Below are 24,583 nucleotides of genomic sequence, written 5' to 3'. Positions count from 1 at the left end.
GCTGTGGTAGTCCATGATTCCCAGTGGTATACCATTGTAAGAAGGTGTATATACACTAGAGCTCACTGGATTTACAAAATATTGCCAGGTTTATGTAGAATTTACTTAATGAAAGAATTATTTGTGATGAAAATTTTTGTTAGTAACACCTAAAATGGCTCAAATGCCCAACAGTGTTGGAAAGGAATTTGTTCTCCAGGTTTTTAAAATATTCTTCTCCCAGTTTTCTTCCCTAACATAAACATGTACTGCCAAAGAAAAAAGGGTTTGTTCTCTTTTATCTCAGTATATTACAATGATAAATTCCAAGTTGGTAAAGTCCAGAATTAGAGAATTTTTAATGATTTGGAAAAAATCCCTAGAGGAGAAAATGGTTTCCTTTATAATTTGAATTACTGACAGAAACACTACCTATGTGTTTTGGATGAGTTCTGAATTCTAATTCTGGTCCCACTGGCTAATGGTTTTATGACTATGACCAAGTGCTTCTACTTCAATGACCCTCAGCTTTCTCTTCTTTAGAAAAATGATAATACCTTCCATGTCTTACCTTATAGGATTAAAGGAGAGGAAGCCTTGGTCATCCTCTCTTAATTCTAGTACAGTCTCTTTAATTGTCTCCTATTCATCCTGTATATAGGATAATATATGTGCTTTGTATATATTTGTTTGCATGTTGTCTCTCCCTTTAGATTGTAAACTCCTTGAAGGCAGAAACTTTTTTGTCTCTTTTTCTAATCCCAACACTTAACACAGTGCCTGGCCCAAAGTAAGCACTGTTGATTGATGTTGATTGTTGGAAACAGATATATATGGTTAATCAAATGTTGATTGAGGGGGTAGTTGGGTGATTCAATGGATTGAGAGCCATGTCTAGAGACAGGAGGTCCTAGGTTCAAATCTGGCCTCAGACACTTCCTAGCTGTGGTCAAGTCACTTAATCCCTATTGCCTACCCCTTACCGCTCTTTTGCCTTAGAACCAATATTGGTTCTAAGATGGAAGGTAAGAGTTTAAAATAAATAAGTAAATGAATAAATAAATAAATGTTGATTGACTGAAGAAGACATATTTGTAAATTGCAAAGTCCTATACAAATATTATAACTAATCATAATGATGATAATAATTCCTACTGGACAAATATGGAAAATATTATATCCAGAGTTTTTCAAAGAATACATTTTAATCATTTGTATATTCTAAATTTCTATGGTCATTAGAAAGCTTCTTGGGGAAACTGAAAAGATAATGATCTAAAGCTAGAAAGCACTCCAGAAGCTATGTAAGCCAACATTCTCATTGTACAGCATGCAAAGTCCTTTCTTCACAACTCTCTTCACCTTCTGTAATTTGAGTAGTTTAAATATTATTATTTCATTTTACAGATGAGGAAACTGAGGTGCAGCGAAATTGTGACTTACCTAAGGTCTTATGGTCATTGAGTGATAGAAACAGGCATTGAAATCTGTTTTTTTACTCCAAAGTCAGTATACTACACCATGTACTTTTCCAATGTCTTATCAGAGCATGGAGGTGATTCTGACTTGTTAAAAGCTCTGTCAGTGGGCAGGTTCTACCTAGCATAAAGAGCTTTGCATACATACTAATAACCAATGTTTAGGTCATAGACATTTTCAAAGAACATTCTTTAAGTTATAGAGAGATTCAGTCACAGATCTAAGGCTGAGAGGGACCATGGAATTAATCCAGTACAACTTAATTAAAAAAAAAAACCCTTATATTCTGTCCTACTAACAACTCTAAGTCAGAAAGACAAGAGCTCAGCAAATTGAGTTAACTGACTTGCCCAGGATCACACAGCTAGGAACTGTCTGAGGTCACATTTGAACCCAGGTCTTCCTGACTATAAGTCTGGTGCTTATACACCCCTAACAACTTCCTAATGTTACAAATAATGAAACTGAGTCTTGCGGAAGTTAAGTGACTTGCCTGGGGCACACAACTAGTAAATACCTGAGGAAGGATTTGAATTATACACTGATGTGACCTATTTTGGTCAAGAGCATAGTCACATTGATGAAATTGCAAATAGATAAAATGCTGCAATATCAGATACATTTAAATGTTTTAATATAAGTCCATATCTCATGCTCAGTGATATGAAAATGAATATTTTCTAACAATTCTGCCTTGCTCACTTTGGTTGAGTTTGTTACAAACTTAATGGCCACAGGAGCAGTAACCTCTAACAATCTGCTGTTTCTGCCAGGAATTGCCAGAGAACGAGCTCCTCCATCCACCTCTGAGCATCTGTGTGGTAGATTGGAGGGCTTTTGGGAGGAGCACCCTTGTGGGCACCTATACTATCAACTGCCTCAAGCAATTTTTGGGCAAATCCAGGGAGCTCCCTGCCCAGGTCTCTGAAGTAGATACAGCCCAACAAGTTCAAGGTAAGAACTTCACTGAGTATTGGCCTTTCAGCGCCATATGTAAGTCTCATTCAGTGGCTGTCTTATCCACTTCCACTGGTCATTTGACCATTGAAAAGTCATGTGTTGGAGAAGAACAACAATGCAGCTCATGGGAGATAAACCTTGCATTGAGGGTCTGGATTATCCAACATCATGAAATATTTATGAATCACATATTTTCTTTGTTTTTGGTTTCCTTGGCACAAAGTAAGGAAAAAGAAATCCCTGGTTATTATTCAAAGAACCAAGCAGTGTAGAAAACTAACATAGAAGCCATGCCTTTATATTATCTTTAGGACTGAATACAAATTCTTTCCCTTTGACATTTAAAGTCTTTCACAATCAGGCTCCAGCTTGACATTTCTTCAAAAATAAAAACATCTAGATTCATTCACTCATGTGATAAATGTAGAATGTTTAACATCATTAAATGTCTTAGTATTCAATGTTTCCATTTTGCTGCAATCATTTCTTGTACATAATTGGCATTGAGTTTTTAAGATTTTTGACATATACTCCTTAATTTATCTTCATGAATCCATGTTTTAATCATAATACATATTAAGAATATCTTTGATGTGAAGTACATTTTCCCAAGTGCAATCTTTTCTTTTTTAACCATATATTTACTTGTTTGTATATCTATTAATTTATCTATTTGCTTATTCATTCATTCATCTACTTATTAATTTATTAATTTACTTATTCATTTATTGGTTTACTGCCAGTGCTCATTTTCTTTCCCTTTCACTTTCCTCTCTATATATTAAATAATACAAAGAAAAAGAAAATCAGAACTCTGATAACAAATATGTGTAGTACAGCAAAGCAAAATTCCCAATTGGTCATGTCCAGAAAAAAGTATGTCTTTTAGTTCATCTCTTTTCTCTGAGGAGATGGGTAAACTTCATCTTCAGTTCACTAGAATTAATTCAGCCTGCTTCTTCACAAGACATTACTTTCTTCCATGCATTCTACTGCTTGGCCAAACTGGCCTTCTTGATGTTCCTTATCCCCCAAATTTTAATTCCTATCTCACTTCCCTGTTAGAATCCTAGTCACCTTCAAAAGTCATTTCAATCACTTCCTCACATATGAAGCTCTTCTTTATTTTTCCTAGCTTCTGATATCTCCATGAACCCAAAAGACCTTGAATTTATTTGTGCTATGTTTTATATGTATTTATCTGTATACATATTGTCTCCCTTATGAGAAAAACTATATTGTTTTTAATTTCTGTGACCCTAGCACATAGTACTAATGCCTTAAACACAGGAGATGTTTAAGAAATGTTTGTTGAAAAAAATATTTTAATGCTTGTTGATTGATTGATTCCTGCAATAATCTAGATCATTGAGGTAAAAGCTACTTCTTTGGCTTGAATGATCCAGATTATTGTAGCTGCATAGGCTTGGCTCATAAATGAAAGTATGTAGTTCTGATTTTTTCTCTCCCTTAATAATGCCTCAAGTCTTCTTTATTCCAAATCTAGTTCTCTACTCATATATAATATTCATAATAGCCCTCTATTTTCAGCTGCACCTGATTCACCAGTAGACACAGAACCATCTGGATCACTCATCTCATCCCAGGACCTTCCACCAGATCATATCTATGTTCAAGTAGAGCAGCCACCCACTGTGGTACTGGACACAGCCCAAGTTCAGACAGCCAGCCTAGCTCCCTTGGATGTCCCTGACTCCTCACCCATGCTGGAGCCTGAAATCAAGCCTACAACTCTTGAGCTACCTAAGAAGGAAAAAGTAAAGGTCAGAGTTTCCTAGAATCTGGAACTGGAAAAGACCTGAGTCTAGTTCTTCTACTTTATCATTGAGGAATCTGAAGCCCAAAGAGGGAAGCCAACCTTAATCAATCAATTAAGATTCCTTTATTAATTGCCTACTATGTGCAAGGTGCTGAAGCTACAAATAGAGAAAAATCAGATAGCCCCCAACCCCAAGAAGCTTATATTCTTCTGGGGATCAGGGAGGTGATCCAACACTTTCACAGATAAGTAAATACAGGATATAGATAAAATAAATTCAAAGTGATTAGAGGGGAGGGGTACTAATAGCAGAAAGAATAAGCAAAGATATTTTTCAAAGGAACCCTTAGGAAGAGGAGTTAAGGAGGAAGGACATTTTGGACATGAAAGTCACCTAGTGTCAAAATAAAGAAATGGGAAATGAAACATCATGCTCAGGGAACAACAAATAAAAGGATTTATCTGAACTGTAGAAAGCATGAGGGGGAATAATGTCCAAGTCAGAATGGAGCCCGACTGTGAAGAGCTTTAAATGCCAAGAAGAAAAAGTTGTCTCTTTTCCAAAAGGCAAGGGGGGGCCATTAAAAGTTCTTTGGGCAGCAGAGTAAAATGGTCAGACTAGACTTGTCCATGTCCCACAGCTATTGAGATTCATTAGCAGATCACTGATCTGAGCCACTCTTCTCATCCCAGGAGCCCCTGCCAGATCATATCTACAACTAGCTGAGAATCATTCATGATGGTCCCAGACCTACCCACAGTCAGACAGAGGAGATTTAAATCCATGATCTCTGACTACAAATGTCATGTTCTTTCTACTACCCCATGCTGATTCTATAGACCACTAGATCTTCATTCAACAAACATTTATTAAGCACCTATTACTGACATATAATAATACTATGTTTAGCAACGGGGATACAAATAATAAGAAGAAAGACAATCCCTGCCCTCAAGGAACTTACAGTCTAATGGGGAAAGAAAATACACAAAAGGAAGCTGGAAAGCAAGGGTTACCAGCTCAGGGTCACAATGCCTCAAGTCCCCTTCATTCCAAAATTAATTCTATACTCATATATAACATTCATACATTTTCCCAAGCAGGAGGAAACAAAAATCATCACCACCATCAGAAGGTATGGATTTTAGTCTCTGCTCTGCTGGATATTAACTATGGGGTCTTGAGTATATTCTTTTCTGACTTTAGGCCCCAGGTTCGTTATAAAATGAGGTAGTATGTAACTCAGGGGATAAAGCATCAAGCCTGGATTGTGAGGTCCTGGGTTCAAATCTAGCCTCAGATACTTCCTAACTCTATAACCCTGAGTAAGTCACAACCCTATTTGCCTAGTTCATGTCCTATAAGGACTTAAAAAGAAATAAAACAAAACTAGTAATTGATTCGATCATCTTTAAAGTCCCTTCTAGTTCTAATAGCCTTTGGTTCTATGATTCAGTATGAATGAAGTCCGTACAATGAAGGGTAAGGAAAAAGTTAACGTGAACTCGTGCTAAATTTGGGAACATAAGAAATGGGGATGTTCCTGGAAGCTTAGAAGTAGACCATTTTAATAAATTTTATTCTATATATTTATATAGCAGGATGGAAATTTATGGAGTTTGTTATTCAAGGGATCATAAAGGTAAATGTTTTAAGAAGGGGGTTAATTTTTTTGAAGGTTGCCTAGACTCAAGATTATATCAGTATGGGGAATTCTCAGTGTGGAAAACTCCCTATGCTGATGCAGAGCTATACCTCTTTGGTATCTTGTAGTCTTGGAGACTTATTAGGAACACCGAGAAGTTTAGTGACATATAGCTCTTAACACACAGTATATCATCCAGCTAGCATATATCATAGGTAGAACTTGAATATAGGTCTTGATGATTCCAAGGCTACAGTGCTGTCTAGTATGTCAAGCTGCCTTTCTTTTATAATAATTAGTGGGTAATAAATAAGCTATGACTTTTGAAAGGAAATCCGATGTTCTTTCCACTAAGCCATGCAGTCTTTTGCTTCAGGACTTGGGAAATTGATGTAGGATTGTAGACTTAAAGCTTAAAGGGTCCTGAGAGGTCATCTAGTCCAATTCCCTTCAATCCAATCCAATCTAATCAGCACCTATGTTCAATGCATTTTGCTGAGCACTGGAATATAAACACAAAATGAAAAACAGTCCCTTCCCTTAAGGTGATTATCTTATACTAGTAGAATAGTTTGACAGATGTCAAGTGACCTGGCATTGGTCACACAGGTAATAAAATGGCATATTTATGACTTAAACCTGGGTTTTCTGGCACCTAATAGAGCACTTTAGATCAGGGAAGTTAGTTAGATCTACCATAAATCATTCCTTGATACCTTTGGGGGGAACCTTTATTAAATTATTCAATCATAGTTGCCCAATTGTATTGATAAATCCTACCTCCCAAAGCCCTAGACCATACCTACTTGGTAAAAGCTTGTAAATTAATTGATTGGCCACAACCATTTCTAGCAACCTTCTTCCTTTTTATTCTCACCTGTTGGCACTTTTATAACCTACCAGCTGTACTCTCAGACTTTATGACATTTAAACCATCAAGCCACCAGCTCTTGTAAGGGATATGTTCCAATTAACTAATATTCCCTTTGTCCCATTCCAGGATTCCAGGAAACTTTCCAGAAGATCTACCAAAAGGAAAAAAAGGACCATAGCAGATGAGTCTGCAGAAAATGTCATTGATTGGTGGTCCAAATATTATGCTTCCCTGAAGAAAGTATCAAAGGTATGATCCCTCAAATATAAAAAGTATTTTGACTCAGCGAAAGATCCCTGCTTTTGTCATATGCCTAGATGGGCAATGTCCTGATGTGTTATAGAAAGAATCTTCTTCAATTGGGGGTTAGACTAAAGAGTCTCTATGGTTCTTCTAATTTTGAGATGTTGGGATTCTTTGATTTTCCAGATCACTGGCACATAGGAATAAGGCAGGGAAAGAAAAGATTCAACTTTTCTCCTCATCCTACCATACACTAAACAAACCATCTTATCATTTGTATCCTGACCTTTAAACATATCAACAAACAAATACAGACAGAAGTGTACAAAACTTAATTTCTCTTTTATTATTATCACAGCATGAGTTATTATTAGTTATTATTATTACTATCTCTGTACTTTTCTGGCCACAAATGGATAGATGACAGTAAGGGCACAAAAGATATCAAGACACACTCAAGGCATCTTCATGATGTAGATGTCCTGATACATTGGTTGAAAGAGACTCCTATGAAATGAACCTTTCTGTGAAGGCTATCTTCTTTTGACAATGACTGTGAGAATGGTCCCCAGTCAGGAGGGGAAGGTAATTATGTACTTAAGTGGTTCTTCTCTTCCTCCTAAATAAGTGGGTAAGGTTTCTTGTTGACATGTGAGATCCTTTGGCCATTTGATTTGGTTAACTCTCTCTTGTTCCAGTGGTATTGCTCATTTGCCTTATTTGAATGTCAAATTTTGTTTTTGGATACACCCTTTTAAAAATAAAAGCTCTTAGAGGAGAAAGACCAAAAACATTAGACTTTTACCCTTTTGCTGTAGGTAGAAGTATAGGTGGGTAGGTAAGAGTTTAATAATGTAGATAGAAGTTTGATAAATATCAAGTGTTGACAATAAAATGTGTGACAGAGAGAGGAATATAATGAATTCTCTCTCTCTCTTCTTCTTCTTCTTCTTTTTCTTCTTCTTCCCTCCCTCTAACACTGCCTCCCTGTCTCAGGAAAAAGAGAGAAAAGACAACAAAGGTAAGGAAACTTGGAATTATGTAGAAACTTTGACTACTTTGGAACAGTTTGCTCAAAGAATAAAGCCATTCTTAAAGGAAGAATCATGAAGCATTATCTAGAAAGAAGCTCTGAGATCTTTTTTCCCAATCCCCTCAAGGACTGAGAAGTGAGGACTGATGCCCCAAAATGGGAAGTGACTTGCCCGGAGTCACATATTTAGTTGATGGCAAAGATAATTTTCCTGATGCCCAGTATATTTCTCTTGCTACTGGACCATGCCCAAGGTAACCTTTGGTTTATGTTCTGACTCAGTATTCTCTGGATCAGGAAAAATATTGTATGATAGAATAATATCAGTGAAATGAAGTTCAAAAGAGACATATTAAGGTGATATATTTGGATAGTGCTGAGTAGAATGTCTAGTTTTTAAAAATCAATCATCTTAAGATTAATAACTCAATTTCCTAAGTACAAGGTGAAATACATCTGATTTTTCCAAGGCACTACTTCTATTAATCTAATGATGACTATCACATAAGGCAAGAGAGAAGTGCAGGGTGGGTATGAGCAGGCTGCAACCTGCTCACAACTAAGGGGAATTCTGAAGGATAGGAGTTAAGAACATCATCCAGGAATTGTGTGACAGGAAGAGGAGATAAGCTGGTCATGTGAAGAGAACAAGGGATAACAATGGACAGTCCTAGTTTTCTGCTGATCCTATCAAGATGTCAAGAGAAATTGAGCAATGCCTCCAGGAGGTCAGACAAACATTCAGAAGGACCTGAAACAGTCACATCAGCCAAGTGGGCATAGATGGGCTGTGATTTGCATTGGTGGAGAGAATTCTCAAATCAATGAACCATTTGAGTTTTAAGCATTATTTTACAGCACGTTTGCCATTCAAGGAAAACAGATCTGGAAACTTCATCTGAGGTCAGACTGAACCAACAATAAGGTTCAACTGTTAAGAAACAAAAGATAATGAAATCATAAGGATAGAGATTGAAACTCTTCATTGTTATAAGAAATTACCAAATGAGGAAACTTTGTCCACCAGTGCAAGTCAACACTTTCTCAACAATTTATATATTCTTCAGTTATTAGTCTACATCTGGAACCTTTTGCCTTATAGAGGGTGCCACACTTGATATAGGTCATTAACAAACTAAAAAGCATCCAGAGAAGGATGACCAGCAGAGATGGTGAAAAGTCTGGAAAGCAGGTCAGATGAGGACATGAAGGAACCAGGGAAGAAAGGGTTTAGGTGGTGGTGGTGGTGGTGGGTACAACATGATAGCTGCCTTAAGGAATTGAAGTCCTATAATGTATTAAAAAGATCAAACCCATTCCTCTTGATCACAGGGGGTAAAATTAGCCTCAATGGGTACAAGTTATGGGAGATGAGATTTTGAGTCACTATCAAGAAGAATTTTCTAATAATTAGAGCTAACTAGAAAAAGAATGGATTACCTGAAGCAGTGGTGTGGTCTCCTTCACCAAAAGGTATTTTGAAAGTGCCTGGATGATCTTGTCTCAGAACTGTTGAAGCAATTCTACTTGAGTTAAAAGATTATTTGTAGTATGTCAAATTTTTTGTTTGTGGATGGTTGTTAGGCTCTGATAGAAAAAGGATAGATTAAAAGAAAACTCCAGGAAAGTCAATTCATCTCTTCCTTCCTCTGTAAAATCAGGTCAAATTTGATGACCTCTAAGTTTCCATCTAACTTCATACTTATATGAGTCTCTCTCTTTCATTTCTTTTTTATCTTAATACAAATACCAGTTTTGCTGTTGATTGGTGTTCTCTGGGCTAGCTTGTACCTTCAGATGCTTTAGAAATTTCATTCCATCAGGAAATATTAACACTTCATTATCTTAAAAAGAGATACTGTGATTTCTTGAATCTCTATGTCCTAAGAAAACTCAATACTAGACTGGCAACAATCATGTTTTTTATTTCATTTCTCTTTTCAATCAAACTTCAAATCCTCTTTGCAAATAGCCATTCAACCTAGAAGTAAATTATTGCATCAAATGTGATGTCAGGCAGAGTTATTTTTACTTCTCTTATACTCCCCAAGGAATAGCAGACAAGTGACATTTTGTAAGCTAGGAAATTTCCACAGTCATTTACAAGGTTGCCTAAAGGTAAACAGGCCAAGTGTTAGATCTAGTAGCTGAATGGAAGTGGGTAGGAGAGAAAGGATGGGTAATTAGTAACTAAATTTTTAGCTAGCTGTCATTAGGATCATCAGCAGTTGAAGTAACCGCTGTGTGAGTATGGCACATCATGCAGAATAGTCTGATTCATTCTGGCATCTCATCATCAAGGGGGTATGGAAAGAATGCTGCACTGGGAATTAGGTGATCTTGGCTCTAGTCTCAGGTGTCTTGTGTATGATCTGTGGGACCTTACAATCACTTCACCTTTCTGGTGGGCATAATGAGAGTGTTTGGCACAATGGCCTTTTGGGTACCTCCTAGGCCCACGATTCTATGAGTCTATCTCACACAATCCTTGTGGGATATAGTTTCATGTATTCCTGCATCAACGAACCAGCCAGTTGCCAAACATTTACCAAGGGATTACTATGTTCCAGGCATTGGACTAAGTACTAGGGAATGTCCATGTTGTCATTTTAAAGGCATGCAGGAAGAGGAGAGTAATGATTAATTACAGAGAGAAGGAAATGGAAAAGGACTTCTGGATTTAGAAGATGGAAGAAATTAAAAGAGAAATGAAGGAATGGTCATTTGTCCTTCATCTAAATTCAATTAAATAACCACTATTAATCACCTTATATGTGCCAGGCACTCTGATGGTACTCGGAACACAGAGACAAAAGATGAAAACACTTCTGCCCTCAAAAAACCTACAGTCTTGTGGAAGACCCATTAGTCTAATGAAAGAGAATTTAAGAAAGGACTGAGAACTTGCAACTAGAAGGAATTAGGGAAAGTTTCCAACAAAAGAAAGTATCTGAGGTCATCTGAAAAGAAAGAGAAGAATTCTGAAAGATATAGATGAAGGTGGAAATGCCTTCCTTCCTATCTAGGGGAATTAGAGATTTATTTACATGTTATGACTGAATTTCCACAGATACCAAAACAGACGAGGTGGTAGTGACTATAGAAGACACGCCAAAGAGGAAGAAAGATAAAATGTTCAAGAAGAAACCAAAGGAAGCAAACATACCAAACCTAGCCACCTTGAAGGTATGTGGTATGACATTTCCATTTATTTTGTTGTCCTTCAGTCATTTCAGCTGTATCTGGCTGTTTGTGGCCCCATTTGGGGTTTTCTTGGCAAAGATACTGGAGTAGTTTGCCATTTCCTTCTCCAGCTCATTTTGAAACAGGTTTAAGTTACTCATCCAAGGCCAAACAGTATCTGAGGTCAGATATGAACTCAGAAAGATGAGTCTTCCTGAGGCCCCACACTCTATCCACTGTACCCCCTAGCTTATAGCCCATGAAAGCCCCTCAGTAATCAGCAGGTTGGCTTTATGTAACTGTTTTCAAAAATTCAACTGGACAATGATTAAGTGCTTATTGCATACCAATGACCATACTTACTATGTATTGAATATATGAAAACAGAAATGAAACAGTTCCACCCTCTATGGTGTAGTCTTTTTTTAAACCCTTGCTTTCCACCTTAGAATTAATCCTATGTATTGGTTCCATCGCAGAAGAGTGGTAAGGGCTAGGCAATGGGGGTTAATTGACTTGCCCAGGGTCACACAGTAAGGAAATGTCTGAGGTCAGATTTGAACCCAGGCCATCTCTGGGCATGGCTCTCAATCCATTGAGTCACCTAGCTGCCCCAAAGGGTCTAGTCTATTCTTTTTAAATTCCCAAACCTAGATTTAAGAATTTTTTTTTAAACGCTTACCTTCTGTCTTGGAACCAATATTGTCTATTGGTTCCAAGGCAGAAGAGTGGTAAGGGCTAGGCCATGGGGGTCAAGTGACTTGCCCAGGGTCACATAGCTAGGAAGTGTCTGAGGCCATATTTGAACCTAGGAACACCCGTCTCTAGCTCTCAATCCACTGATCTACCCAGCTGCCCCCTAGAAGAATTTGATATTAATGGGGAACCAAAAAGAACCAGTTCAATAAGGAGAATCTGCCATTTCCTTGGCCTCTTTTCCCCCAAGACACTGGCTAATGGGTTACAATACCATATAGACTCACCTATTGCTAATTGACAGCTCAGCTGGGCATTGACACAGAATAAAAGAATGCCAAGGAACTGTATATTTGTCCTCTTTCTCCTTTTCCCTCTAGTGATTCAATACAATAAGATGACCCAGGGTACACACTCCATCTCATCAGAACAGTACAATGGCCACTATGACATGCTCATACTTGGGTTTGTTTATCTGTCACCCCTTTGAAAGTTATTTAGTATGTGGGGTTAGAGTGGAAATAGAGCATGGAAAGACATTCAGCTGTAAACCAAATAGTCCCAAATGAGTTGGTGTTCCCAAATGGCTCATTTGGTCATGTGGTTCTACTCTTCCATCGCCGATCCAGAGAGTCTGCTAGGTTGCTCAGTGGGAGTGTTGGAGTGTTAGACTTGGAGTCAGGAAGACCTGAGTTGAAATCTTGCTGTAGATATTACAAGCTGTCTAACCCTGAGTCAGTCACAATTTCATTCAATCCCAGTTTCCTTATCTCTTTAATGGGGATACTAATGGCACCTACTTTACAGCATTATATTGTGGATCAAATGAAATAGCATATGTAAAGTTCTTTGTAAACTTCACATTGCTGTACAGAGGCGAGCTATGTTTATCTTCATTCTACTCTTTCAGAAACCATGAATCATATTCTGATCTATGAGAATAACTTTGGCTTGATAGGTACTTCTATGTTACTTATGAAACTGTTCTTAGATATTCTCTTTTCAACCCAAATGTTCTGTCTTCTTAAAGATATATGATGGAGATCTGGAGAATGAATTTAATAATTTTGAAGACTGGGTGAAAACCTTTGAGCTCTTCAGAGGCAAGTCCATGGAAGATGATCACAGTATCGATGGAGACCGAGTAATAGGGAAATTCAAGGTGAGTCCAAATTCTATACTTGATGGTGTATAATTTTCAAGCTACAAATATCCTAGACCATTGGTACTCCATGCCTCTCAAGGATCACAATGTAAATGGGAAAAGAAATTGCTCAATGTAGGGCCATCCATCCTTAGTTAAAAAAAATTCAGTATGATTGATTGAGGGATCAGAAATGCCAACTTTTCCTAAGGAAAACACATTTTCTTCTAGGATTCATTTCTAGACTCCTTGATTTAGAGTTGAGGAGACCTTAGAAGACATCAAATTCAGTTCCCAATTTTTCAGTTGAGGAAACTGGAGCAAAAAGAATTTAGATGACTTTTATATTGTCACAAAATTAGGAAGTTTCTGAACTTAGGCCTTCATAAAACAGTACCCTATCCAATTTGGTATCCTACCTCTTTTGTTTTTTAAAAAATATATAAATGGTATTTTTATTAATCCATTATTTCATTAGTATGGCATTTCCTCTACACATGCACATCTCAATTGTTGCATACCTTCCCACTCTGTCTTGTCCCATCCCATTTCTTATCTATGATTTTCCCATAAATTTTCCATGAAGGATCTATTCAACATGCTGAAAGGATTTCCTTAAGTTCTCTTAATATCTACCACCATTTAGTCTAGCCATCTGCTGTCTATTACATTTGAGAGTCATTGTCACATAGGGGCTAAAGCCCCAGAGGAGACCTGGGTTTGAAATTAAAAAAACAAAACAAAACACCTTACCCTCTGTTTTAATAACAACTCTAAGAAGAGCAGGGACTAGGCAAATAGGGTTAAGTTATTTTCTTAGGGTCATAAAGTTATTTGAGGTCAGGTGTAAGCCCAGGTCCTCCAAACTCCAGGCCTGGCAGTCTATTCACTGTGACACTTAGCTACCCCCGGGCCTGAATCTTGCAGTAGATACTGCTTAGCTGGGTGATCAAGAGTAAGTCATGCAACCTCTTATAGCCTCTTCTTCCTGATCTACAAAATGGGATTAAAAACACTTGCACTGTGTACCTCACTAGGTCATTGTAAGGAAAATAATTTTCTAATTTTAAATTATTTTATTAATAACATATATTTCTATATTGCTTATGACATTGTTCTTAGATATTTCCTTCTCAAACCAAGTGGTCTCTCATCTTCTTAAAGATATATGATGGGGATCTGGAGAATGAAAACTTGCATCATTTAAGCATGAAATTCCTTAATGAATAAAGACATTTCTTAAGTAGTAATAGAAATAATAATAATAATATATAATAACAATAGAAAGAATGCCAGATGTGAAGTCAGGGAGATGTAAATTCAAATCTGGCTTTGGACAATCCTATGTGATTCTTGGCAAATTATTTAACTTCCCTTCATGCCTCAGTTTCCTGTCAAATGGATATAAAGATAAGACTCAACTCAGGGTTGTTATGATGAACAAATGACGGTTTTTAAAAGTATTTTACACATTTTAAGTACCACATAAAGGCTACCTATTGATATTGTTACTGTCATTTATTCATTGAGCTCTCCTTGTGTGTTTATAGGGCTCCTTCTGCATTTACAAAAGTCCAGAGGACCCCAGCCTCGAGGATGGAGGACAGCTTCGAATCCAGCAGGGGATTCCACCCAACCATTCTATCAAAGTCCTCATCAGAGTCTATATCGTTGCTGTAAGTTAATCTTCTTTACTAGCCTTGAAATAGGATGGGGTTGGATCTTCAAATATTGGTATTTCAGTGCCTTTCCGTCAGGACTAACTTTGAAAGTGCTTCCCAGGATTGGTCAAGGGATGTTTCTGTGATGATGATACATTCTCCGGCTCTTTCTTTCTAACCACTGTAGGTCCCCTGATGGGCTGACAGAGGAAGACAATGAAATGTCTCAATCTTGAAAAGTATATTGTTGGGTGTAAGAGAGGCAGCAAACCATGAAGTAGAGTTGACGGAATGAGAAAAAGGAGCAGGAGATGATAAGCAAAACCACAAATTCCATCTGTCTACCTAAGCCAGAACCATTTCCTTTAGGAAGCCTCCATAGCCCAGTTCTTTCTGTCCTCTCTCACGTGACATCTTGTACCACTGGTCAGGATCTCTCAATTTGCATTCAAGTGAAATTAACCTTTCACGAGGTCAGGGACTATGTCTCATGCTTGGTATCTCTCATAGCATGTACTTACCCACTGATTGCCTGATAATGTTATTTCCTAAAAGGTAATCTGGTTTATAGGGAATGGAGGGTGTTATTTATTCCGTAAACTACTGTTACTTCAGGTTTCTTGTTCAAGAACTTTGGTTTTCTTGACCATAAAAAAGAGGTTTAGCCTGGGGAACCATACTCTGTTTATAGACAGACTTTTCTTCATCCTCTTGGTACATTCCACCTAGTACAGTAAAATACTCCCACTGCAACAACACTTCTCCCTTTCTTGTTGTCTTAGAAACCAAAAATGGATTATCCTTTTCTATTGAACTGATCCCATTTCTTAATTTTGACACTGTGCGTATTTTTAGACAATTTAGAAATGATTGAGGAAGGTTGGTGTCTAACTGGATAGAATACTGAACCCAGAATTGGGAAGATCTATGTTCAAATCTGACCTCAGACATCTACTAGCAGTATGACCCTGAGCAAGTCACTTAACTGTCTGCTTCAGTTTCCCATCTGTAAAAAGGAATATTAATCACATCTTCCTCACAGATTAGTGTAAGGATTAATTAAGATAACAAATGTAAAGTTCTTTGCAAGCCACAAAAATGCTCTATGAATGCTAGCTATAAAAATAGTTGTTATTATTATTATTACTGTTAGAGACCTTCATTGAAGGGGAAATTGCTATTATACCAGGTAGTCCACTGTAGTTCTGAATAGCTCTAATTGCCAGGAAGTTTTTCTTATTATCAAAATCAAACTTGCTTCTGAAATTTTATAATATTACATGATATATCATTACAGTATATAAAGCACTTCCATAGTGTTTAAAAATTAAAAAGTCCTTTACAGGGAGGGGAGGAAAAGAACATAATTTTTGTAATCCTGTAAAAATACTCTAAATTAATCAATTAAATAAAAAAATTTTTTAAGTTCTTTACAAAATATTATCTCATCTTTTCCTCACAATAACTTTGAGATAGGTATGATTAATATTCTTTTTCTGTAGATAGGAAACTGAAGTAGACAGTTGTAAGGATAATTTGGGGTCGTGACCTAATCTAAATTTAATTTTTGGTCACCAGGGGATATCCCAAATAAAAATACCCAAGTCAGTTTGGAAATATGTGGTGGTTTAATCAATATATAGGGAAGAAATCAAGGAGAAGAGAGAGGGAGAAGGTATAAGATTTTTCCCGCCTGGCCTGTGCCAGGGGGAGTTCAAAATCCTCCACCACAAGGTTTCTGAAGAAGATTAGAGGCTTCTAAGTGGATAGTGTTTGGAAGGTAAAAGAGAAAGAATCGGTTTAAAACTCTGAGAGATCTCAGAGAAGACGCCTCACCAAACTAGGTTACTAGGCTTCCTCCAGTATGGTATCACAGGAAAACTCACCACTAAAAACCGGACAATAGCAGCCACCATGCCAAGATGCCGACACACTCAGCCAGCTACCGCCAGCCACATCTCCACTGTTAAAGAGCCCTGAGAAAGGAAGTGATGTGAAATATATAGATGGTTTTACATCACTTTCCTACATCTCACATGTACCAATTATATCTTAGGCTTGACTTAGGACAGCCCAGGGGCCTGTCAGTTGTTTCTGTTTTGTCATTTGCTAGCACATGTCTGTCATAGGCCATCCTCCTAAATACTTAATCCTTAAGTATGGGTGTAGACATTCCTGATTTTTGTTAGACTAACTAGGGTGGAGTAATCTAAAGTTCACACAGAGGTTTAAGTGATTTTTCCAGGTCTCCCAGCTAGTCAGTATTTGAGGCAGGTTTTGAACTCAAATATTTCTGGTTTCAAGTTCTTCAGCCAGGACATCATGCTGCTTCCTAATTTTCATTTTGATTAACATTTATAAATCTCTTTTAAGTTTTAAAAGCACTTTCCATATATTATCTGATTTGATCTTTATTAATCTGTAAGGTATGTTCTCTTATTGCCTCCATTTTACAGATGAGAAAATTGATGCTAAGGGGGGTCAAAAAGCTAGTACCAGTTGCTAAACATTTAGATATTTACCATGTATGTCCTGGGCATTTTGAATACCAGTCTTCTGGACTCCAAATCCAAGTCTCTCCACTGTGCCACTTAGTTGCCTCAAGTGTAGGTTGGGCCATCATTTGTTGGGTGTACATTGTAGAGAAGGTTTTTGTTCAGCTGCAGGTTAAACAAGATGCTTTCTATGGATCCCTCCTAATGATTTTGAGCACTACTGATCTGAGAGCTACTGCATAGTTTGGCTAAGGAGAATTTCTGTGAATAGCTGCATAAGGAAGTCGGAAAGGAAGAGGCATTTCTTGAGCTGTGTATTTCTTGAAGGATGGGATTTAGCTAAGAGAAGGCAATGGCAAAGGGAGTCCAGGTATAAAAAAAGGATGGTAAAATGCTAAATGCTGATTGAAGTATTTTGGGATGCTGTTGTTGATACTTTCATTCAATTTCCCACCCTTCAAACTAAGCTTTAGTCCTTGTAGCCTCTCATCTGTCAGTCAGGGCTCTCTTCAGTATTGCATATACTCTCATCTCAGGCACTCCAGATAGAAGATCATTAAGCTACCCAATGGAAACTTCAGTCTGACCAGATGGCTGGTAAGTGAGTGGGACCTTCTGTCTACCTGGATGAAAATGGACTTCAGAGAAATAAAAAAGATAAGGGAGCTGTAAATCATCCTAATAGAAAATTACTAAGTGATTAAAAGGATGTTTTTCCTCCTCAGGCATTTAACCTCAGCCCAGCTGATCCAGATGGTAAATCTGATCCCTATGTTGCTCTAACCCTTGGCAAAACTGATATTAAGGACCGGGAGAAATATATTCCCAAACAACTGAATCCAGTATTTGGAAGGTCAGTGACTCTGTTGACTTCCTCATGGTGTCTAAAGTTTTTTTTTAGGTACCATTTATTTTTATTTTAAAATACATATTATAATATACCACGTGAAAAGAATGTGTGATTTGTCATAAATATTTAATAAATTATAATAAATATGCTTATCCAAGACAAATTATCACTTTAGCTATGTCCAAAAAAACCTGTCTCATTCTTTTTTCCCCTTCCTCCCCAAGAAGGTAGGTAATCTGATGTAGGTTGTGCATATATTCACATAATACATATTTCCTGTTCATCCTGTTGTGAAATAAGATGCATATTGCTTACACTAGAGAAAGATTCATGGAAGAAATAAAGTGAAGAATGCTGTTTTGATTTGCATTCAGACTTCATCTGTTCCTTCTATGGCCATGGATATCCTTTTTCATCATGAGTCCCTTGGAGTTGTCCTGGATCCATGCTTTGTTAAGAGTTAGTCATTCACAGTTTATCATCATATATTATTGTTGTTACTATATACAGCATTCTCCTGGTCCTGCTCATTTCACTCAGCATTACTTCATTTAAGCCTACCTTCTTACAAATCTATTCCAACTGCTTGGCTTTACAGAAAAAACTGCTGGCCAGAAAAGTGAGGTGATTTACCTAGGATCACACTCAGTTTTTTTGAGAGAGTCATTACTAGAATATGTCTGCTCCCTCACCCCCAATCCATTTCCTGATTGTGGAGCCCATAGGGGTTGGGATCCATTTATAAACATGCTGACAATATGACTTCCACAATACCACTATTATTAAAAAAAATAAAACTTTTACTAGAAAAGACTGAATTTGTGTGGGAATAATCTAGCACATCTATCAGATGATTTGCTTATCTTTAACAAGTTTTAATGTAATACATCTGAAAGGATCTATGAAATATGTCTTTGCAAATCGAATAGCATCTCTTTTGAATCGTTTCTTCTATTTATCCCTCACCATTAGAGATAAAATGTTTCTAAAGATTTGGGGGTGGGGGTTCTTTTATACAGTAAATTTTATGTATGTTTCCTTGCATAATCACATGAATATATACTCTGTCTCTGTCTCTCTGTCTCTTTCTCTTAGTCACTGTCTGTCTCTCTCTTTTTCTCCCCTTCAGTTCTCTGTGTTTTGCCTATCATAGGTTGCATGTTAAATGAAGCCGACATATAGAAGGGAACTGGAAGGGAAAATCAAAGGTCACTTGTCCTTATTTTACAGTTGAAGTCATCACCAAGGTCTAGATAGATTAATGACTTGCCCAGGATCAATCAGACAGTAAGAAGCAGAGGTGGAATTTAAACCCAGTTCTACAGACTCCAGATCCAGGATTCTTTCCATTGTGGTAATGTTGCCTGTGTTCAAGTATAGGCTTTACTGAGTTTAGAGAGGTTTATCACCAAGTTGGTTGCACTAAGTCATCAGAAATCTTTGATATGCAATAGTGTGAAGGATATATTGTATCCTCATCAGTGAAATCATGGATCATTGAAAGGGTAAATAGAGATGTACTTTAGATACATCAAGTGCCTTTTCTTCCATAACTAAAAATGCTGACTGCTCTCTCTGTGTTGTCAGCTCTTATTTAAATTCCTTTCCTTGTTTGTAAGAGCCCTGGGCTTTCTGGCACTTGATCTCCTATCAGGTCTTCATATTATATAACTCCAGAAAAAATGAAGCAATAAATCATCTGGCCAGTTCCAATTAATGAGAATAATTAAAAATACAATGGGCACTGTGTCAGAGAATCTTTTCTTGGTTTCTCTGCATCAAGGAATGACCTTTATCATTACTTAACACTGGTGTAATGAGTACTTCATATTTTCTAAGTGCTTTGCAGTCACTTTTTATTAGCTCTTTCCTACTGCAGCCCCATGAATTAGGTCAACTTTTCCCCTCATTTTACAATACGTAAAGCAAGCAGACAGAAATGCAGTAGCCTTTTCTGTGTCATGAAGTATATCAGCAGTAAAGCTGAGATGTAATTCCAGGGTCCATTTTTATTAATACTTTAATATTTATGCTTCCCCTGTAGCAAAGGTCCTGTGATAGATTCTACCATTTTTCTTACTTGGTAAGGAAAGAGGTCATTGGCATTGGCTAGCATTCCAACATTAATGTCTTTGTCTTTATGTGAATATCAAAGTCATCCCATTTCAAACAAAAAAGTCAAAACTTTCCTTCATTTAATGGTCCTTCAAATACTTAATAGTTGCTTTAAAATATTTGAGAGGCTGTCATGTTGACAATGGTATAGTCAATTTGGCCCCAGAGGGCAGAGTAGGAACAATGGTTATTACAAAAGCTGATGTAAGCTTTGATAGCAAAAAAAAATTCCTAATAATTGGAGTTGTCTAAAAGTATAATGCCTTGCCTAGAGAGGTGCCAAGCTCCCTCTCTTTGGAGGTTTTCAAGCAGAAACTGAATACTTGCTTTCCTGAATTGGTTAGCCTAAATGGCCACTGAGGTCCCCCTTTCACCTTTCAAATTTTGTGATTAATCTGATGTTATCAGTCATGATACCTCCCTACCTGCCCCTTCAACCAGTTGTTGGTTAGATTCTTTATGGATTCTAAACAATTCCTATGGCAGAAATATCTGTAGTGTTATTGTTATATAGCGATTTCCACATTCCTGCCACTAATGGGGAAATGGGAAAGGATGTGAAATCCCTTCGTTGTCTTGAAATGTCCCTCTTTATTTCTACAGGGAATTGGGTTTTTTTGGTCACTAAAATATCACTGGTGGGTCATACGAGGATGTTGCACAAGAAATTGCAGGTCCTTTATATTGAATCTAAAGAGTTAAAGAATTTCATATTTGAAAGAACGTTAGAGACCTTTTTGGACCAAAATCTCTTTACAGATAAAGAAATGAAGCACCAAAGAATGGAAACCACTTGACCAAGGTCAAAAGGGTCAAAGAGAGCAGGACTGGTATTCAACCCAGGCCTCCTAGTACTCTTCAGTGTTTCTTTTACTGTATTATATTGCTAAGGAAACTACTGATTCATAGAATCTCGGAGTTGAAAGAGACCTCAAAGGTCATCTAGTCTGGCCCCAATCTGAAGCTTGAATTTATTCTAAAAGATCCCCAACAAATGGTTTTCTGGCCTGTGTCTGGCAACCTCCAGTGATGGGAAATTCACTTTCTTTCAAGGAAGTTCATTCCTTTTTTTAAAAGATGCAATTGTTAAGAAGTACTTTTTGATATCAAACTAGACTGTGTCTGCCTGTAACTTCCATACCTAAATCAGTGGGTTTTTTTTTTTGATGGAACATTATAATCCCTAATACTACTATCATTCCTGAAGATGAGCTGAGCTCTAAGACATGTGACATACCCACATAAACCTATGTTAGCTGTCCTGGGTAGTTGAAAACCCCTTTAAAATCTTTTAAAGGAGAATACTCTCTTTGGATTTCAGAAATCAAACAGTGTTCTTACCAGATGTTGCCAAAGGGTTTACTACATATCACCTATCTAGCACAATGCACCTAAAAAGTAAACATTTAATTCTTACTCTCACACACGTACATACACTGCCTTTTATTCAGTTGCATATGACTCTTTATGACCTTATTTGGGGTTTTCTTGGCAAAGATACTGTATGGTTTGCCATTTACTTCTCCAGCTCATTTTACAGATGAGAAAACTGAGGCAAACAAGGTTAAGTGACTTGCCCAGGAACACATAGCTAATAAGTGTCTGAGGCCAGATTTGAATTCAGGAAAATGAGTTCTTGAATCAAGGCCTGGTACTCTGTTCCCTGTGCCATCTAGCTGCTTTGAAGATAAGAGGTATTTATTCAATTGAATTGAGTTTAAATTTATTGGGATTGATTACAGAAGTTATGTTTCACTCTTCCCAGGGTCATTAAGTTAGGATTGGAAAGCATATTAGAAATAATATAGTCTAACTTTTTATTTTATAATTGCCTGAAGTACAGAGAGGAAAAGAGACTTGGCCAGAGGTTACAAAGGTTGTAAGCGATGGAACCAGATCTTTTCACTTTTAATTCAGGGCTCTTTATACTGTACCATTCCTCTCCCTGGCAGAGTTTTGCACTTAGTAATTGAAGACTTGTCAAATGTATAAATGAATGAATGAGTGAGTGAGTGATTGAATGAATGAATTAAAATTATAACAGGGCAGAGAAGCTGAGATATGAAAGCAGGAAGGCAGAAGATGCTGGCATTAGCTTTGCATAGACGTCTCTTCCTCTCTGATACTGCCTATAACAAATATTTTAAAGTAGGGAAAATGCCAATCTTATGGTCTCTAGCCATTGATAAACTGAACCTGGTGCTGTACCTCTATAGTACATATGGGAAGACTGGCTACCTAAATAGCTTTCTCTGTATATTTATTTTTCCCTCAACTTTGCATATCCTTTGAAGAGATCATGCAATGTGATGTTATAAACTGCTTAAGGTCTTAAGCATAGAAGAAACCCAAGGGTTAGGCAGCAATAATTATGTGTCACAATGTCACCTACAATTGAATCCTTGACAATACCTTAAGGGTCTTTCCTTATTCTCCTTATCATTTTCACTGTCATAGGATCTCCTGAATGGGTAGTTTAGGACCCTTCTAGTGAGGTTGACAATGGTGATGGTGGTGGTGAAAATAATGATGACAGGGCCTAAAATCTGTGGGAATCTTAACCTGTGGAATAGCTATTGAATATTACTTATTGCTGCTCTATTTTAGGAACCCTAAGTCCTTCATCCCAAAGGGGTGCAATATCTTGATGACTTGACAGAAAAATTAAGCTCTTCCCTCAGCAATACACTGACCTACTCGAGTCACCTCAAGTCAGATATAATCACTGAAATTGTCCCATCTCTCTGCTTCATTATCTGTAGAGGCAGGATAATGGCCTCTTGGGGTTGCTGTGATTCTAAAACCCTTTCCAAGTAGAAATTGCTATGTCATAACTAAGCAGGTCTGGCAGTATATGTGGCAGCCTGGTCAAGTCTCACAGCATGCTGAGGAAGCAGCCAGATTATTCAGAAATATTTCCATTAGAGAGCTTTATATGCATGCAGCCTGATGGTAGAAGAAAGAGCACTAGAGTAACAATCTGACACTCTAACTTCAAGTTTAGACTTTCCTACCAAGCATGGAACTCTGGGCAAGGTACTTCTGGGCAAGGTACTTTTCCAAGCCTCAGTTTCCTTCCCTGTAAAGGGAAAGATTTCGGTTAAGTGATCTCAAAGTCTCCTATAGCTTTAAAGATCTCTCCTTGTGCTTGCTTCAGCAGCACATATACTAAAGCTCTTGCCTTTATAATTCTTGTTTTTCCTCATTAGGTCTTATATTGACCCTTGGTAGATGAAGATTATACATATACAAATATAACATACTTTAATTTTTTTTAATTTTACATAGTAAGTTTACTCACTTCATTCAAAATAGTTTTTTTTAACAAAAATTCTTTCTGAATATGGTTACTATGTAGCACATGGAATGTTCATATTTCAAACCTGATATTTAAAGAACTTAAAATCTTATGAATGGGAGGAAGAGAACTCAGATCACAAAACATTACAAAATGATTAAAAATTGTATCTGCATGTAATTTGAAATATATATATGATAAAAATTCTTATGCATGTATTTAAAATTAGCATTGGGTAATTCATTTAGAAAAAATAGAAAGCAGATTTATACCTTATAAAAATAAATCTCGGGATTTTTATTTTCAAAATATGAATTGCACCTTTATCTAATTTTATTATTTTGCACTGGATTTGTGATTCCATTGGTATAGAGCTGTATTGGTGAAGGCATTGCACACATGCCCCAGTATGCCAGAGGGGACTGCTCCATTTCTCCTCTCCACCATGGCTGAGGACAATTTTCACATGTCCTGCCCCTCTGTCCAGCAGGTCAATATGAGCACTTCCTCCCTCTGTTGTCCGGGGCAATGCATGGGGCTCATAGGCAGCTTGAAGGTATAGTTTTGGGCATGTGATCTCTAAAAGTTTTGCCAGTGCTGGTATAGAGAATTCCTGGAGAGGCAACTCCCTCTACCAATGCTGAGTGGTCACTGTTCTTTCCCTTTTCCCTGAGAGTTGCCCAGGGCCCTGAAAAGTTAGGACTTGCCCAAGGTCCTACAGATAGTATATATCAAAGCCAAGGCTTAAACCTAGATATTCCTGGTTCTAAGGCCCACTTCATGTTCACTAATCTACATTGCCTCTTGCATGATACAATTCATAGCAATCATCTAATTAAAAAGCAAACAAAAATTTACATAGTGTTTATCATATGCCTGGCCTTGTGTTAAGTGCCTTGTAGTTATCTCATTTTTATCCTTGTAACAACTCTGGGGGTTAGGTGCTATTATTAAACCCATTTTGCAGAAGAAGAAACTAAGACAACCAAAGATTAAATAACTTGCCCAGAATCATATCATGTATGAGGCCAGATTTGAACTCTAGACCCAGCATTCCATCCATTGCACCACACAGTTGCTCCATTGGTACAAATAGTGAAGTATAAAAGTAATTTTGCCATAGTCTAATAAAACGAATATTGGAATT

At 37.3% G+C, this 24,583-nt stretch overlaps 1 protein-coding gene across 1 annotated transcript in view; it reads left to right on the top strand.

Moving 5' to 3' along the window:
* The window catches only part of FER1L6 (fer-1 like family member 6), a 130,939-nt gene that overhangs the window by 64,924 nt on the left and 41,432 nt on the right, over window positions 1–24,583 (top strand). The window contains exons 12-19 of the mRNA XM_007488294.3: window positions 2,232–2,412; window positions 3,970–4,202; window positions 6,845–6,967; window positions 7,958–7,982; window positions 11,065–11,180; window positions 12,904–13,035; window positions 14,568–14,693; window positions 17,899–18,026. Coding sequence (XP_007488356.2) covers window positions 2,232–2,412; window positions 3,970–4,202; window positions 6,845–6,967; window positions 7,958–7,982; window positions 11,065–11,180; window positions 12,904–13,035; window positions 14,568–14,693; window positions 17,899–18,026 — 1,064 coding nt within the window. The remainder of the gene's footprint in view (window positions 1–2,231; window positions 2,413–3,969; window positions 4,203–6,844; window positions 6,968–7,957; window positions 7,983–11,064; window positions 11,181–12,903; window positions 13,036–14,567; window positions 14,694–17,898; window positions 18,027–24,583) is intronic.

Source organism: Monodelphis domestica, chromosome 3 (genome assembly GCF_027887165.1).
Source record: "Monodelphis domestica isolate mMonDom1 chromosome 3, mMonDom1.pri, whole genome shotgun sequence".
Classification (NCBI taxonomy): Eukaryota; Metazoa; Chordata; class Mammalia; order Didelphimorphia; family Didelphidae; genus Monodelphis; species Monodelphis domestica.
Note: the sequence above shows the minus strand (reverse complement) of the source record. Positions and strands in the feature narration are given on the sequence as shown.